The following is an 18321-nucleotide window of genomic DNA, read 5'->3' on the forward strand; positions in this document are numbered from 1 at the left end:
TCCTCGTTACATAACAACGGATAATGGAAAGCCATTCGATAATAGGCTGATGAACAAGATTTGTGATCTCTTTGGTTTCAAGCAACATAACTCTTCGATGTACAATGCTGTCACCAATGGTCTAGCTGAGACATTCGACAAGACTCTATGCAAATTGTTAAAGAAAGTCATCTCCAAATCCAAACGAGATTGGAATGACCGTATGGAAGAAGCTCTATGGGCATATAGGACGACTCACCACACGCCAACACAGGCGACTCCTTATTCACTCGTTTATAAAGTCGAAGCCGTCTTGCCACTTGAGCGTCAAATACCTTCGTTATGACTGGATATTCAAGAAGGGATCACTGATGAAGAAAATGCTCGACTTCGAATAGCAGAGTTGGAGGCCCTTGATGAGAAGAGGTTGGAAGCTCAACAGAGCTTGAATGTTATCAAGCTCGATTATCTCGCGCCTTCAATAAAAGAGTTCGCCCGAGATCCTTTAAAGTAGGAGATCAAGTCCTTGCCGTACGAAGACCCATAATTACTTCCTATAACCCTATAGGGAAGTTCACTTCAAAATAGGATGGGCCATATGTCGTACAAGAATCTTACTTAAGTGGGGCTTACAAGTTGGTTGATATAGATGTCATGAGAATAGGCCTTATCAATGGCAAGTTTTTAAAGAAGTATTATCCTTGAAGTTGCAATGCTCCTTGACGCATGAGCCTAAACTGCATGTTTCTACGCTCTTTGACACACGACCCTAAATTGTATGTTGCTACACTCCTGGCCCGCATGAGTCTAAACTGTGTACGGCCCCTACCAAAAAAAAAGAGTCTGATAGGTTGAAAACGTCGAAAGAGGCGGCCTAGGCAAAAGTTAGGACATAAAAAAATAAAAGAAAAAAAAAATCACCCAGTCTGAACTACGGTATGACTTGATCCTCTTCGCCGAGGTACGTAGGCAACTTAGAGTTTCATTCTAAGTCCAACCGCATAAGTTCAAAAAATACATATTGCCCCAATTATTATTCAAATGAAGTGAACAAATATAAGATCAAGCTGAAATGCCATCCTCATGTTGAACTTTGATCTCATTTGATTTAAAGGGGGGCAACCCTCCATGGTAAAGTGATATCTTCAATGAGCCAATTTTAGGAGGATGTCAAGAATTTGCATTGAAGTCCAGGAATTCTTTGTGCCTTCAGGTTCGCCAAACCTTCAAGTTTATTGGTCTCCAAGTCTGCCCTCTGCCTTAAAAAAGGGATATCTGTGTCGGACTTCTTTTAACGGTTTTTTGCGAACTTTTAAAGGTGTTCGTCTCGAACTTTTAAAGGCATCCGAGTTTTTAACGATTTTCATTGCGAACTTTTAAATGTGTTCATCTCGAACTTTTAAAGGCATCCAAATTTTTAACGGTTTTCGTTGCGAACTTTTAAGGGTGTTCGTCTCGAACTTTTAAAGGCATCCGAATTGTTTAAAGGTTTTCGTGGCGAACTTTTAAAGGTGTTTGTCTCGAACTTTTAAAGGCATCCGAATTTTTAACGGTTTTCGTTACAAACTTTTAAAGGTGTTCATCTCGAACTTTTAAAGGCATCCGAATTTTTTAAAGGTTTTCGTGGCGAACTTTTAATGGTGTTCGTCTCGAACTTTTAAAGGCATCCAAATTTTTAAAGGTGTTCATCTCGAAGTTTAAAGGCATTCGGATTTTTAAGGTTTTCGTTCTGAACTTTTAAAAGGCGCATGTTTTGAACTTTTAAAGGTGCTCGTCTTGAACTTTTAAAGGTGCTCGTGGCAAATTTTAAAGGGTCCCCGCTGCCGACTTTTAAGGATTTCTAACACAAGCTTTTAGGATCTTTGCATGGACTTTTATGGATCTTTGCTGCAAATTTTAAAGGCATTCGTCGCGAACTTTTAAATGTCTTCTCCGCAAACTTTTAAAGATCTTCACTGCAAACTTTTAAAGGTCTTCACCACGAACTTTTAAAGGTCTTGACCACGAGTTTTTAAGGACCTTCGCACAAACTTTTATGGGTCTTCCCTGCAAATTTTAAAGGTATTCATCGCGAACTTTTAAAGATCTTCACTGAGAGCTTTTAAAGGTTTCCATTGCAAGCTTTTAAAGGTCTTCACCGCGAACTTTTAAAGGTCTTAACCACGAGCTTTTAAGGATCATTGTGCGAACTTTTAAAGGTCTTCACCGCAAATTTCAAAGATCTTCATCACAAACTTTTAAAAGCCTTCATCTCGAACTTTTAAAGGACTTCGTAGTTTGACGAAGTTACTTCTAAAAAATAAAAGAAAGACAACAAAATAAAACAAAGTAGAAAGCACAAGAAAAGAAGAAGAAATTACCTTTGCGCTAATGCTCACGAGTCGTCAAAGGCCAAGTCGAACAACTTGTAGACAACGTAAATTATTGTTCAACAATGGAGGGGCATAAGGCTATTTATAGGAGTAGTGAGGAAGTTATTGAAATACTAATGACGATGTGGGGCTGGTAACTTTTAGAGTCCAACAAAAATTGGTATTCTAATTCAGTTGGAAGAGAAAGCTACAGGCGGTGGAGTTTTCCTACACACCCAAATCGGGAAGGAGAGGATGGTAGTCCAATTTCTAGCAAACTAGGAATAACCTAGTAATACAATGATGGTACTTTGTTCAATTTTTTGATTTATGTAGCTTGGTGTCATGACCCGCCACACCATTATGCCACATAAGTGCCACTTGACATATATTTTTGCCATATGGAAGGGTTACATAAGTTATGGAAAAGATCTTGGTGGAATATTCTAGAACTATGGAGAATTTCCTTAGAAAAGTTCTAGATATTTATGCATTTGTAGGAAGGTTCTAGAGAAATATAGAAGTTTCCTTATGAAGACCCTAGAACCCTATAGAATTATTAGAAATATCCTTAGAAGAATCTAGCTGTGTAGAATATTCTAGAGAAGGGACTTAGTTATAAATATGGAAGGACTTGTAGAACAATTATTATTTACATACTAGCCCCTAGGTGATTAGTGTAAATAGGGGGCATTCATTTGTAATTCATGAACCAAGCAAAACAATCAAGTTCTCTCTAATATAAAAGCTTCCTTTGACAATTCTCATGTGTTCTAACATTTCTTAGTGATCATGAGTGTAGTAGGGCTGACTTGGCATAGCAAGAACGTGAGCAAGTTATGCAAGATCGTGAGTGAGTTGCCAAGTGCCGCACGTGCGCTTAGTTCAAGACTAAGGACGTGACAACGTGGTATCAGAGCAAAGGTTATGACTAAGGAATGTTAGAAAAAATACAAGAGATTGCTAGAAGGAAGTTTTGTAGGGAACCATGGCCGGAATTACCAAGGGCTTGGTACTTGAAAAAGGGACCAACGCGAAGGTCCCTAAGCGAAAGCAGTATTGTGGTGCACGGGCTGCACACGAGGTGGCAGTGGAAGCTAACGGAGCTCCGATAGAGGCCACAATTCAGGAGTATGTACGCGAGTTCACTACCTTAATGCAGCAAATCTCATCATTGTCCGAGGAAGATTTCCTCCTCTACTTCATGGATGGGTTGCAAAATTGGGCACAACATAAGTTAAGAAGACATCAAATAGCCAACGTGAACGGGGCCATCGGAGTAGCCTAGTCACTTGTTGACTTCAAGATGGAGCCTGCCAAGTCCAAAGAAGGCAACGCCGAGAGGGATGAGGGAGATCATGATGAGGACAACGGGAAATGCATAGCCGAGGTATACAAGGGTAATGGCAAGGGGCCATCCCATAACGCACAAGGGTCCAAGAGAAACAGCAAGGGGCCAGAAAATGGTAGGGAGTACGTGCCTAAGGGAGGGTGCTACTTCTGTGAAGGATCACATCGGGAAAGTGAATGCTCAGAGCAGGGGAAACTTGCAGCAATGATAGGGAACTTTGCTCAAGCTCATAAGGATGACACAGGGGGAACCGCCTGTATTGGAGGGATGCGCTTGGAATCTAAGCCAAAAGTAGGGGATTCCAAAGCCTATCTTGGCACCATGCAAATGGAGCATGGTGGTAGCAAGAAAAGTTGGACGGACATAGTTGAAGAGGATGGCGAGTTACAAAGTGATGGCATGCTATCGGACTCAGACGATGCACCCTACAGAGGGTTTAAGTTTGCCAGTAAGGCTGGACCACAGAGGGCAGCCAAATAGGGAGTGGAAACATGGACTCGATGCTTGAGAAGTTGCTAAACTTGGTTGAGTCATGGGAAGATTCAGGCCAAGAGCAAAGAGGGGCATCCGATGGGGAGGATGGAGGCCATCATTGCTAGCCATCCAAAGTACAAACGCGTAAGAAGAAAGGTAGCTACTAGCCAGTACCTTGTGAAATGGGAAGGAGAACCGCTTCATAGGGCATCATGGATAACGGACAAATATCTCTAGCGACGCCAAGGCGAGGTGCGCGCATATGTGTCGATGCTTTGTGCCGAGGGCGACACAAAATTGGGTGGGGGAGAGTGTCATGACCCGCCACACCATCATGCCACATAGGTGCCACTTGGCATATATTTTGCCATATGGAAGGGTTACATAAGTTATGGAAAAGATCTTGGTGGAATATTCTAGAACTATGGAGAATTTCCTTAGAAAAGTTCTAGATATTTATGCATTTGTAGGAAGGTTCTAGAGAAATATAGAAGTTTCCTTAGGAAGACCTTAGAACCCTATAGAATTGTTAGGAAAATCCTTAGAAGAATCTAGCTGTGTAGAATATTCTAGAGAAGGGACTTAGTTGTAAATATGGAAGGACTTGTAGAATAATTATTATTTACATACTAGCCCCTAGGTTATTAGTATAAATAGGAGGCATTCATTTGTAATTCATGAACCAAGCAAAACAATCAAGTTCTCTCTAATACAAAAGCTTCCTTTGACAATTCTTATGTGTTCTAACATTTCTTAGCGATCATGAGTGTAGTAGGGCTGACTTGGCATAGCAAGAACGTGAGCAAGTTATGCAAGATCGTGAGTGAGTTGCCAAATACCGCACGTGCACTTAGTTCAAGGCTAAGAACGTGACATTGGTCCTTGTCACACCTCCTTTTGCGTGCCCGCCCCGAAGGGTAAATGCGTGAAGGAGTTTTTCCAATTTAAGTGACAATATTCGAAATGGGATTATTTATTTAATTCAGAGTCGCCACTTGGGAAAGGTTTGGCTTTTGGTGTCCCAAGTCACCCGTTTATCTTGAATCCCAATTCGAGGAAAATATTCAACTTTCCAAATGAAGTCTGCGAACCAGAAATTCTAAGTAAGGAATTCTGTTGACCCGAGGGAAGGTGTTAGGCACCCCCGAATCCCGTGGTTCTAGCACGGTCACTTAAATTGTTGTAATGGCTAAATATCTGATTTTAATACATATTATAATTTATGTGCTTTTATCAACTTTAAATCGCTTTTATTATTATTATTATATGTTTAATAGAATTGCAACGTCGTGAAAATGCATCTCGAACCACGTCGCAATCAATGCACCCGTGGTTGTTAATACATTCCAACTCCGTTGAGATTTGGATTTTGGTCACATAAATGCACACCCAAATTTAGGAGATTTGGTATCGCAACTATGCCACGGGAACCGTTCCCATAGCCACGATAATTTATTAATCGCGCCTAAAGCAAACTACGAATATACAATTATTTTTTCTAAACTACTTTGAGATTATTGCAAAGCCGAGAGTTATGGAATTATTGTGGTAAAAGTGATATAGTGTAGATTTTATTCTTTACCCAGTTTGTATTTGAGCCTGGATCATAATCCTTGCTATGACTTATTAAATCTAAAAGCCCAAAATCTCATTCATCTCACTTTAAATTTAAAAGATCCAATGGCTCTAATATTCCATAGTTTCTTTAGCGTAAGGCTCCATTTTTTTAGTTTTTATTAGATAACTATAATAATTTTGAACTTAAAGCCATCTATTGTTTCATGAAACAAGAAATTAAAATAATTGAACACTAGAAACACAACATCAACTAAGGAATAAAATGCTAACATAAAAATTGTTTTTTTGTTTTTTAAAAAAAGAACTTCCTTTAAAATAATGACTTATTTACGTTCAAGTCTAACATGGATTTCTCAAATCATATTACTCTAACAACATAGGTGAGAAGTTAATTATTTAGTGACTTGAGAAACTAATTCTAATCAAACACACATAAATCAAAACAGAAACAAAAGAAATAATAATGAAACATTTAAACAGATCTAAATCAAAACTGAAACATTCATCTAATGCAAACAAGAATTTAGAGGAAATGAACCTTTGATATGAATATTCTATCAATAGACTAAGAAGACAACCTTCTTCATGAAATGGATACAGCTCAACAATCGTTACTCCAAAATGAAATAAAGCCAAGCAAAACCATATGGACTAGAAGGAGACTCAAACGGAAACCCGGACTAGCAACTTCGACCGGCGACGAAAATCCAAATGCATCTGTTCCGATTTCTTTTAGCCGATTTCAGTAGATCTTTTGGCTCATTTTGGGTGGTGTTAGGGGTGGATTTTATGGCTGTTTGCAATAGGTTTTTGCTGCTATTTTAGAGGTCGTTTTGACTAAAAAATGGAGCTATTTTCAAGTTTGTTTTGATGTGTTTTGAACGGATTTTTGATAGCTAAATTACTGGAGCTTCAAGGTTGGTCTTGATGGTGAAAATGTCATTGTTTTCTGGTTTGAGAAGAAAGAAAGAAGGAGATCCGTTGGGGAGGGGGTGTTCTGCCCGTGTATACCCACGGTATATCGAGTGTATATCGAAGGTATACTCTGTCCACGTTTTTGGGAGGGTGAGTGTATTTGGAGAAAAAATGGGTAGAGGAGAGAGTTGGGGAGCTCCCCTTGCTGCCTATAACCATGTGTGTGTTGAAGAAACTTAAGAAATGAGGAAAAGGGGGAGAGGTAAAAGTTGTCTTGTCGTTGGAGTGTAACATGGGTGAGTTGGAAAGGGATAAAGTGAGAGGGGACAAGGAAAAATGGGGGACAAAAGAAGGTGGGATGGGAATATGGGAATAGTGGGATGAAGGACCGGTGTGGGGGCGAGGGAAAGTGAAAGTGAGGTATTGACGAGATAAGTGAGAAAAGTGGGAATAAATTCAAATAGGGTCAAAAATTAGGTGTCAACAGCTGCCCCTCTTTGCTCGGAAACACGAAGAGTTTTCGGGCAAAGATAAAGTGAACCATGTGACTAATTTTTGACCATATCGTTATTCAAAAGAGGAAGAAAAATAAAGGAAAGTCGCAACCGAGTCCTGGTTTTGGACGGCCTACATATCCCGGGTTATAAGGGAATCAGGTCAGGTGTAGTTCAGAAGTGAATGGGGCGATGGAGTGCCGAGGTTGATAGCCGTGCGAGGTTCCGTCGAAGTTTCGGTCCGATGTCCTGTTTATTACATAAAATCAAAATTAAAAAGACTAACTAAGCCTATCAGCTACGAGTTACAAGATTCCTATCTATAAATCTCTTGAAGCTTGATCTTGAGTCTTGGCTAGGTCTTGCTGCAGACTCCGATCTGAATCTTGATGCTTGTTAGCTGTAGGTGTTGATTCTTTCCTCAGCTTGGATCAAGGTGGGACATGCGAAAACTTGTAACTTCAAACGTATCTTGAGCAGTCCGCATCTTTCTCCATTTCAATATTATGAATTCACTTCTTTTCTTTATTCTGGACTAAGATTCATTCCATCAATCATCTTGTACCTTGTGTTTCGAGGGCAACCTGCTCAAACATCAAAACAAACAAACAAACAAACGAAATTTTCTGCCCCAGTTTTAACTAGGAAAATTTCGTGAGTTAATTGCCATAAAAATCTACAGAATTGATGAGGGGATTGGAAACCTCAAGCCTAAAACGCGCAACTCAGGGATTGGGGCCCTAATGTGTGCAAAAGGAAAAATGCTCAAATCAGGGATTGGAGCCCTAATATTGGCTAAAAAAGGAAAACCGCTCGACTCTGGGATTGAAGCCCTAATGTCGGCTAAAGAAAACTTGCTCAACTCAGGGATTGGAGCCCTAATGTCGGCTAAAAGAAAATCGCTCAACTCAGGGATTGGAGCCCTAATGTTGGCTAAAGGAAACTTGCTCAACTCAGGGATTGGAGCCCTAATGTCGGCTAAAAGAAAATTGCTCAACTCAGGGATTGGAGCCCTAATGTCGACTAAAGGAAACCCGCTCAACTTAGGGATTGGAGCCCCAAATTGGGAGGATTGCCAGGTTATGTCGGAAAACTGACCGGGTTATGCCGGGAGAAAAGGAAAAAGGGCTCCTGGGTTATGCCAGGGAGGTTCACGGGTTATGCTGTGAAGAAAAGAGGTCCTCGGGTTATGCCGGGGAGGAAAGAAAAAGGGGCCCTGGGTTATACCAGGGAGGTCCACGGGTTATGCCGAAAAAAAAGGAAAGAGTCCTCAGGTTATGCCGGGAAAGTCATCGGGTTATGCCGGAAAAAGGCAAGAGTCATCGGGTTATGCCGGGGTAGTCATCGGGTTATGCCGGAAAAGGGAAAGAGTCCTCGGGTTATGCCGGTAAAGTCATCGGGTTATGCCGGAAAACATCCACGGGTTATGCCAGGGAGATCATCGGGTTATGCCGGAAAAGGTCAACGGGTTATGCCGGGAAAAATCATCGGGTTATGCCGGAAAAGGTCCACGGATTATGCCGGGAAAAATCATCGGGTTATGCCGAAAAAGGTCCATGGGTTATGCCGGGGAGATCATTGGGTTATGCCGGAAAAGGTCCACGGGTTATGCCGGGAAAAATCATCGGGTTATGCCGGAAAAGGTCCACGGGTTATGCTGGGAAAAGTCCACAGTTTTTGGCTGGGATTTTGACAGAAAAAGCTCTGCGGTTGTTTGGGCGGGAGATCCTCGGTTTTTTGGCCGGGATTTTGACAGAAAAAAAAGCTCCGTAGTTTTTTGGCCGGGAGATCCTCGGTTTTTTAGCCGGGATATTTAGACAGAAAAAGCTCTGCGGTCTTTTGGCCGGGAGATCCTCAATTTTTGGCCGGGATTTGGATAGAAAAAGCTCTTTGGGTTATGCCAGGGAGATCCGCGGTTTATACCGGGATAGTTGAGGAATGAGGTCCTATGCTACCATGATTTGTTTTTCTTTTGGGATTTTCATTTTTATTTCTTGTCTTCTTTCTTTTCTTTGGTTTTCCTTTTATATTTCCTTTTATTTATCAAAATGCATGAAAGAATTCTGGGGAAACTTCCTTTTTGGTCGTTTTCCTGCTACAAAGCTGTTTCAAATGCTCGCGCATTTCATTTCTTTTTGGGCTACACCTGCTTCTTGCACGGTTGCTTTGAGTAAGACCTGTTTTCAACAAAGAACAATTTATTAGTTGAAATGGTGGTTGGTTTTGTGGCCTTGATCATCTCCATCGCTTGATCCCGTCCCCATTTCCATTGAGAACTGTGCTGCTTGTTGGCCTTGAGGGTGAATCTCTTTCACCCTGACCGGGTTCAGCCTTAGGATTACATGATGACTCGCCCATGTGGGATCTGTCCTTTTGCTTTATTCTTCCCTTATGAACTTTGCCTTTGACTTTCTTTCCTTTCGAACGTCTTTACTTTGGAAGCAATCAACCACCATGGTCAGTCGGGATTGGACTGACACACCACTGAGGCTGGGTATTTTCTTTGACTCTTGCCAGGCGGGGCCCTGTGAAACCGGTCCTGCCACCTTTTCTTTGTAATTGTAACGGAATCAGAGTTAAACCGAAAGGGATTCAAAGAAAACTATGCAAAAGGCAAGCATATGAGTTTAAAGAGAAGCGTCCCTTTCGGGGGAAAAGAAGGACTTATCTGGGGTGCATGCTGGCTTCAAACTGACATGACATGCTTCTTAGACTGGATGCCCGACCCGCACCAAACTCCAGCTTCTCATGAACCTATTGATCCGTGTTTCCAAACCAGAGAAACTTGCCAGGACTTTTAGTGATGAAGTATCCTCTTTTCGGCCGACAACGCCCTTTGCGGGTTTTCGCTAATTGACCTCTCTCATTTCTCTTCTTACCGTCGCCCGATAGTGCTTTTTAAGAGTTTTCACCAAGCGGACTCTCTCATTTTTGATTTCTCTACTCCCGTGGCCTCATGGTGCCCGAAGGTTTTCACCGATAAGACTCTCTCATTTTATTTCTCTCAATTTGACTTGTATCAGATTCCAACAATGACGTTTTCCACTTTCCTATATTTGCCAATTGATCAGAAGGACTTGGACAAGGTCTTTGGGATAAAATGATTTTGGGCGGAACTACAACTTTGGAACCTTTTCGGCGGTCTCATGGCCGAACCATTATATCATCTGCTCCAGTTTCAATCTTTGGAGGAATTGGGATTTTTCTTTTGGTGTGACTGAACCTCAGAGAGAGGCTGCCTACGTATCCTTTCGGAATCAAGTCAAACGTAGTTCATGCAATAAATTTTGTTTTGTTTTTGTTTCCGTCTTGTTTTTCTTTTCTTTTCTTTTCTTTTCTTTTTTCTTTTTTCTTTTCTTTTTTTTTCTTTATTTTTGTACTTCCAGGTTCCAAAGAGGGTAATCAAAGAAAGGTAATCAGCTTAAAGGGTTTGCGAAGGATTGGTGGTGTTTGGATAGCGGGAATGAAAGCCTTCGTCATCTCAACTGTGCAAAGACATCGCCAGAGCGATTTAGACATAGTACTGCATCTGCATTCATAGCTGTGTCAGGGTCATTTCTTTCGATGTCGCCCAGATGCAATGCTTCTCTTGGCAATATTTTCCAATGATGTATGGACCCTTCCGATTAGGAGCAAACTTTCCTTCTGCTTCCTGGTGATGAGGAAGAATACGCCTTAACACCAGTTGCCCTACTTCAAAATTTATAGGCGCGGGCCATTCTTTGTTGGTACAATTGCCCGTGACAAACTGCAGTCATCCGTTTCAATTAAGGTCAACGTTCATACGAGTCTAGACCCACTCACTGTCCTCAAACTCCGCTTCAGTGACGGACATTTCCCAAACCATGAACCAATTTTCTTCAGTTGTTCCTATTCTTTTCTTTTAATTTTCTTAACTTCTCTATATTTCAATTTTTGATTCATTATTTCGAAGTCTGACAGAGTTCTTGGGATCTGGGCATGAAATCCGCAAGCATGTCATGTTATTTAAAGCTGCATTATTAGAATTGAAGAGAACTAAAAAGAAAACATAGCAAAACTCTGAAAATAAAGAAAGTGAAATATGATTTCATTTCTTGGAATTGGGAAGATAACAGGGTTGACATTCAGGAAATTAAAAACAGGAAACTAAAGAAAACATCTGAGTTACACCCTGGATAGCTCGCGATGCAGAAAAAGTGGCAGGACAGGTCTACTAGGACTCCCGCCCGATCAGGAATGGCGTAGCCTTCCAGTTTTGAAGCTTGGCGCTTGGTCCCATGTATGATACCTCAGCGGTGCTAGTGCCCTCTCCTGGCTGGACCATGTGTGTTTCGCAGAGCATTTTCCTCATTGCCTCACGTATTCCCTCACTCTCTTCAGCCGTGAACACCTCATCATCTTCCTCTTTACTGTACTTTGGCTTCTGTGGTATGCGTCCAATAACCACTTGCTCATTCAGCTGAGGTGGTTTGATCGTCCCCCATACCATATAGGCCTGCTTGGATACATCAATTTTCTTTTCCGGTTCAGTCTCGGTGATTTTACTCTTCTTTTCCCCTTTCTCTTGCTTCGGGGTTGCCTTGGGCTTCCTTTCTGCATTAGCAATAGCAATTATGGCCTTAAGCGCCGGATCAAATTCTTTGTCTTCACAAATCATCCCGATTATCAGCCCGTTGTTGTGAGCGGGCAGTAGATTATTGGTCACATTTGGGACATCCTCATCTTTCAACACAATTTTCCCTTGCTCTAACAAGTTCTCTACCGCTTGTTTCAATGTTCAACAGTTGTTTGTATCGTGCCCTTCTACCCCTGAATGGTATGCATACCTGACACCCCACTGATATGATGGTGATTCCGGGTTTTGCCCGTTTGGGGGTATGGGCTGCAGCAAATTCATCTGGACAAGCTTAAGGAACAGGGTGGAGTAGGGTTCACCGATTGGTGTATAAGTGGGTCTCCTGGGTGGTTCTCGAGGACGGAAGTTATTCTGGGAAGGTCGAGGATTATAGTGGTTTTGGTGAGGAGGCTGGTTTCTTTGGAATGGAGGTTGATTTCTGTTAGCCTGTGGTTACGGTCGACTGAAAGGTTGAGCATTCATAACCGCATAAAGTGGTGGAGCATAGACCATATCAGAATGAGGATAGTAGTGTTTAGGGATTATTTCAGAGAACATAGGTCTAGGGGCCCGGTATCTTCTTCCCCCTGATGCTGCCATGGTTGTTTCTTCTCTTGTCCTATTATTTGCCATTCCTCCAGAACTGCCTTGGATGGCTTGGGAGGTTGCTCTAATGGCTGCCTGACTCAAAATCCTACCTGTTTTCAAACCGTGTTCTACCATATCACCAATTTTGATGGCCTCTGCAAAAGTTTTTCCCATGGCCGACATCATATTCTGAAAGTAATCGGGCTCTTGGGCTTGTAGGAAGACAGTGACCATTTCTATCTCATCCATTGGAGGTTTCACTCTTGAAGCTTGTTCGCGCCACTTAATTGCATATTCTCTGAAATTTTCTGAGGGTTTCTTCTTTAGATTTGTCAGAGAGTTCCTATCCGGCGCAATGTTTATGTTATATTGAAACTGTCGAACAAAGTCTTGGGCAAGAGCATCCCAGATATGCCAACTTGAGATGTCTTGATCCGTATACCACTCTGAGGCGATGCCGATTAGGCTCTCCCCAAAATATGCCATCAACAATTCTTTTTTGCCACCGACCCCCCGCAACTGATTGCAATACTTCTTCAGATGAGCAATGGGGTCTCCGTGCCCGTCATACTTTTCAAACTTTGGTGTTTTGAACCCTGACGGCAAGTGTACATGTGGGAACATACACAGATCTGTATAGGAGACACTCTTTTGCCCGCTCAAACCTTGCATGTTCTTTAAGCTCTGTTCAAGGCTTCTCATTTTCTTGCCCATCTCATCTTGCTCTGTGACTTTAGGGGTTTTGTCTTGTCCTGGTGTAAACTCATATGGTGGTGGATGAGGGTAGGCATATGTGGGGTATTGCGGATGTTCTGGCTGGTAAGTAGGAGTTTGGTAAGTGAAGGCCGATGGATCAAACACAGGCCTCGGGACTGCGGGCTATGTTGTAGCAGCAGATGGTGGAGCAGTGAAGATGTTTGGAGCTGTCCCAGGTATGAATGTCTGGGGGCGAACCTCAGAAGTGCCTCCCACATAGTGAGCAGATATAGTAGGTTTCCCCAACGGGACGTTCGGGTGACTGATTGGAACGTTAGAAGTACCCGTTGACCTTGGGAATAACTCGGGAAATTCAGGGATGGCGGTCGGGGGTTCTTTTCCGTTTGTCCTTGCATCCCACATCTCCATCACCCTCAGACGCAAGATTCTATTCTCTTCCGCTGCAGAGGACTCCGAGGCCGGGATCCCTGAGATGGGGCTATCTTCAGATGTAGTAACTGCGGGCAAAGTCATTTCTGTAGACATTTCCAAACTGCCTTTCGATCTGGTTAAGTATTGATGCGATGCCAGTGTACCACAACCAACCACCGTTTCTAAAATTTAAGCTGGAATTTGACAGCAACAAACGGTTAGTTTTAGACAAGTGCTATGGTTGCATGCGCATCCCGGCTTTTCTTTGGTTTTCCTTGCTTTTTTTTTCATTTTCTTTTTCCCTCTATTTTTTCTCATTTTCTGCTTTTCTTTTCTTTTTCTTTGATTTTCTTCCGCTCTTTTGTTTCTTTTGTTTTTCCTTTATTTGCTTCCCCTTTTTTTGCTTTTCTCTTAAGGTTACGGTCGAATCCGATGAGGATTGCCTACGTATCGCGACCCCGCACGAATCAGACCAAGCGTAGTTCGTGAAGACTGAGAATGGAGGAAATAAGCTAACTCTTTTTTTTTTGTAATTTTTGAAAGAAATGCTTTAAAATAAGAAAGGGAATAGTTTTGATTTTTTGATTTTTTATTTTGATTTTGATTTTTGTTTTGCTTTTTGAAAGAAAGATTTTTTTAAAAAAAAAATTCATTTGCTTTTGATTTGAACTCTGGGAATTTTTAAAAGTACAAGGACAATATTTTTTTTTGAATTTTCATTGGTTTTCTGTTTTTCTAAAGAAGAAAGAAAAAATATTTTGGGTTTTGGAAGTTGCCTCTTAATTTACGAAAGAGCGACTTTTAAGAATACATTTTGGATTTCAAAGTTTTTTTTATTTTTTATTGTTTTTTATTTACAAAAGTACTTATAAAGAAAGCAAAATATTTTTGGACTTTTCAAAAAATTTTATGGACATTTACAAAAGAAAGACAATCTAAAGAGTATTTTTTGGGGATTTTAGTTTCTGATTTTGATTTTTTGGATTTTTTGGGAAGAATACTTGAAAATGGAGGAAGCCCGTATTTTGGACCTTGGTTTTTCATTATTTCATTTTTCGTATGAAAGACTTTTGAAAGAAAGAAACTACCCCCCTTTTTTTTTGAGTTTCAAGAAAACCTTTTATTTGCATTTTCTAAGGAAAGATTTCTAAAGAAGGAACTTAAAAAAATATATATATATATATTTTTGGATTTTTTAAAATTGGGGTCGGAACCGATGAGGTTTGCCTACGTATCTCACATCCGGTAAGAATCAGTTCGGTCCGATAAAACTAACTATTTTCGGAAAAAGACTCTTTTTTTTTTGACAAACACCATTTTTGGAAATACTCTTTGTGTACTTCAACAAACTATTTAAAAATTAAACTTTTCTCTTTTTTTTTTTTTCTTGACCAATAAACAACCATTTTTTTTAGCAAATTCTCTTTTTTCATTTTTTCTAAAAATTTGGCGGAGTTTCGACACTATTTTGAAATTGGTTATTTTTTCTAAAACAGATAATCACACTCTCCGTACTCTATTTCTCTCCTTTTTTTTTTTAATTTTCCCAGATGCTCCAAAGCCGGTCAGCATGTAAGTCCGAAACAAATAAATGCACAGAAAATAAGTAGGATGCATCAGGATGGTCTTTTCATTTTGGTACATCTGTCCTAGACAGACCCAACCCCTGTGTTGGGCCTCCAAAGTCAAATGCACATGATGCAAACAAACGTTCCTACTAGGGATCCGGCATGAAGCTGAGTTATTCTAGGTTCGTAACCTGGGTATTTGTTCTAGACTGTGTACCCGAGCGGACAACTCGAGTCGAGGAGGGGGCTACGTACCGGGGACCCGCGAGATCGTCCGGCTTTGTAACTTGTCCGGCCTCTTTCTTATTTCAGGTATTGACACTAACAGAATAGGGAGTCTCGACCAGCGAGCTTCTCCCCGGAGGTAAGAAGAGAAGGGTTTCGGCACAGTTTATATACAGTTCAGATAATATCAAAGCGGTAAAAGACAGCATTTAGCACATTATGCAAAAACATGTAATAAAGATCAGATAATAAAGCCAAATATAACAATTATTCTAAGCTCGAATTCTTGAACCCTGAACCAGTGGTTCTGGGTCCATTAGTCCCCAGCAGAGTCGCCAGAGCTGTCACACCTCCTTTTTGCGCGCCCCGTCCCGAGGGGTTAGATGTGTGGGGGAGTTTTTTCAATTTAAGTGACAATATTCGAAATGGGATTATTTATTTAATTCAGAGTCGTCACTTGGGAAAGGTTTGGTTTTTGGTATCCCAAGTCACCGGTTTATCTTGAATCTCAATTCGAGGAAAATATTCGACTTTCCAAATGAAGTCTGCGAACCAGAAATTCTAAGTAAGGAATTCTGTTGACCCGAGGGAAGGTGTTAGGCACTCCCGAATCCCGTGGTTCTAGCACGATCACTTAAATTGTTGTAATGGCTAAATATCTGATTTTAATACATATTATAATTTATGTGCTTTTATCAACTTTAAACCGCTTTTATTATTATTATTTTTTTAATAGAATTGCAACGTCGTGAAAATACATCTCGAACCACGTCGCAATCAATGCACCCGTGGTTGTTAATACATTCCGACTCCGTTGAGATTTGGATTTGGATCACATAAATGCACACCCAAATTTAGGAGATTTGGTATCGCAACTATGCCACGGGAACCGTTCCCATAGCCACGATAATTTATTAATCGCGCCTAAAGTAAACTACGAATATACAATTATTTTTTCTAAACGACTTTGAGATTATTGCAAAGCCGAGAGTTATGGAATTATTGTGGTAAAAGTGATATAGTGTAGATTTTTATTCTTTACCCAGTTTGTATTTGAGCCCGGATCATAATCCTTGCTATGACTTATTAAATCTAAAAGCCCAAAATCTCATTCATCTCACTTTAAATTTAAAAGATCCAATGGCTCTAATATACCATAGTTTCTTTAGCGTAAGGCTCCATTTTTTAGTTTTTATTAGATAACTATAATAATTTTGAACTTAAAGCCATATATTGTTTCATGAAACAAGAAATTAAAATAATTGAACACTAGAAACATAACATCAACTAAGGAATAAAATGCTAACATAAAAATTATTTTTAAAAAAAAAAAGAACTTCCTTTAAAATAATGACTTATTTACGTTCAAGTCTAACATGGATTTCTCAAATCATATTAATCTAACAATATAGGTGAGAAGCTAATTATTTAGTGACTTGAGAAACTAATTCTAATCAAACACACATAAATCAAAACAAAAACAAAAGAAATAATAATGAAACACTTAAACAGATCTAAATCAAAACTGAAACATTCATCTAATGCAAACAAGAATTTAGAGGAAATGAACCTTTGATATGAATATTCTATCAATAGACTGAGAAGACAACCTTCTTCATGAAATGGATACAGCTCAACAATCGTTACTCCAAAACAAAATAAAGCCAAGCAAAACCATACGGACTAGAAGGAGACTCAAACGGAAACCCGGACTAGCGACTTCGACCGGCGACGGAAATCCAAATGCATCTATTCCGATTTCTTTTAGCCGATTTCAGCAGATCTTTTGGCTCATTTTGGGTGGTGTTAGGGGTGGATTTTATGGTTGTTTGCAACATGTTTTTGCTGCTATTTTAGAGGTCGTTTTGACTAAAAAAAATTGAGCTATTTTCAAGTTTGTTTTGATGTGTTTTGAACGGATTTTTGATAGCTGAATTACTGGATCTTCAAGGTTGGTCTTGATGGTGAAAAGGTCATTGTTTTCTGGTTTGAGAAGAAAGAAAGAAGGAGATCCGTTGGGGAGGGGGTGTTCTGCCCGTGTATACCCACGGTATATCGAGTGTATATCGAAGGTATACTCTGTCCGCGTTTTTGGGAGGGTGAGTGTATTTGGAGAAAAAATGGGTAGATGAGAGAGTTGGGGAGCTCCCCTTGCTGCCTATGACCGTGTGTGTGTTGAAGAAGCTTAAGAAATGAGGAAAAAGGGGAGAGGTAAAAGTTGTCTTGTTGTTGGAGTGTAACATGGGTGAGTTGGAAAGGGATAAAGTGAGATGGGACAAGGAAAAATGGGGGACAAAAGAAGGTGGGATGGGAATATGGGAATAGTGGGACGAGGGACCGGTGTGGGGGCGAGGGAAAGTGAAAGTGAGGTATTGACGAGATAAGTGGGAAAAGTGGGAATAAATTCAAATATGGTCAAAAATTAGGTGTCAACAGTCCTAAATATTGATGTTCAGTGAAGCACGTCCTCAAAATGGAAGGCTTCTGGTCCAATCCATCAAAGTTAGTCAAAATAAGATATAAAGCTTTCTTGGTACATATATTATTTTGAATAATTATAACCTATGAATGCTTTGGTGCACGTGAAAAATGGACGTACTTGAAGTTGCATGGATCGTTTTTCAGGGGCATATGTACGTAAATTTGTTTGTATACTTCAAGCCTAGTCGCAATAATTTAATAACTCGCCAAGTCTTGAAGTAGGGGCATTTATAGGCATATAAATTTTATTGAAATTAAATCCGTAAAATAATTTAGACTATATTTTAAATTCAAAATATATTGGTCCAAATAAATATTATGAGCTAATATATAAATGAATTAATTCTATAAGTCCAATATATATGGATTAAATAAATAAGTATTAATCCATTGGGCTAGCCCATTTAATTGGGCTAAAGTAATGGGCCCACTTCATTAAGCCCGAGATGACATCTTCCTAGAGGCCCAGTTTGGTGCCACGCGTGAAATGATGTGGCGCGCCAAGTCAAACGGAAGAGCCAATATGATCATGCCACGAATCAAAATGACAAAGCATGCCAAGTCACACTAAAAGGCCAATGAAATCGTGCCA

At 40.3% G+C, this 18321-nt stretch overlaps 1 protein-coding gene across 1 annotated transcript; it reads right to left on the minus strand.

The window, feature by feature from the left end:
• Positions 1 to 12192: 12192 nt before the first annotated feature.
• On the minus strand, positions 12193 to 13041 carry LOC138889451 (uncharacterized). Its single transcript, XM_070172761.1, has one exon. The coding sequence runs from the start codon at positions 13039 to 13041 to the stop codon at positions 12193 to 12195; it is 849 nt and encodes a 282-aa protein (XP_070028862.1).
• Between the last annotated feature and the right edge of the window lie 5280 nt (positions 13042 to 18321).

The sequence above is a fragment of the Nicotiana sylvestris genome, chromosome 4, assembly GCF_000393655.2.
Source record: "Nicotiana sylvestris chromosome 4, ASM39365v2, whole genome shotgun sequence".
Taxonomy (NCBI): Eukaryota; Viridiplantae; Streptophyta; class Magnoliopsida; order Solanales; family Solanaceae; genus Nicotiana; species Nicotiana sylvestris.

What these genes read in the sequence shown, in the direction of transcription:
- LOC138889451 (XM_070172761.1), bottom strand. Translation starts at nt 13,041, where the DNA reads ATGGGCAAGAAAATGAGAAGCCTTGAACAGAGCTTAAAGAACATGCAA.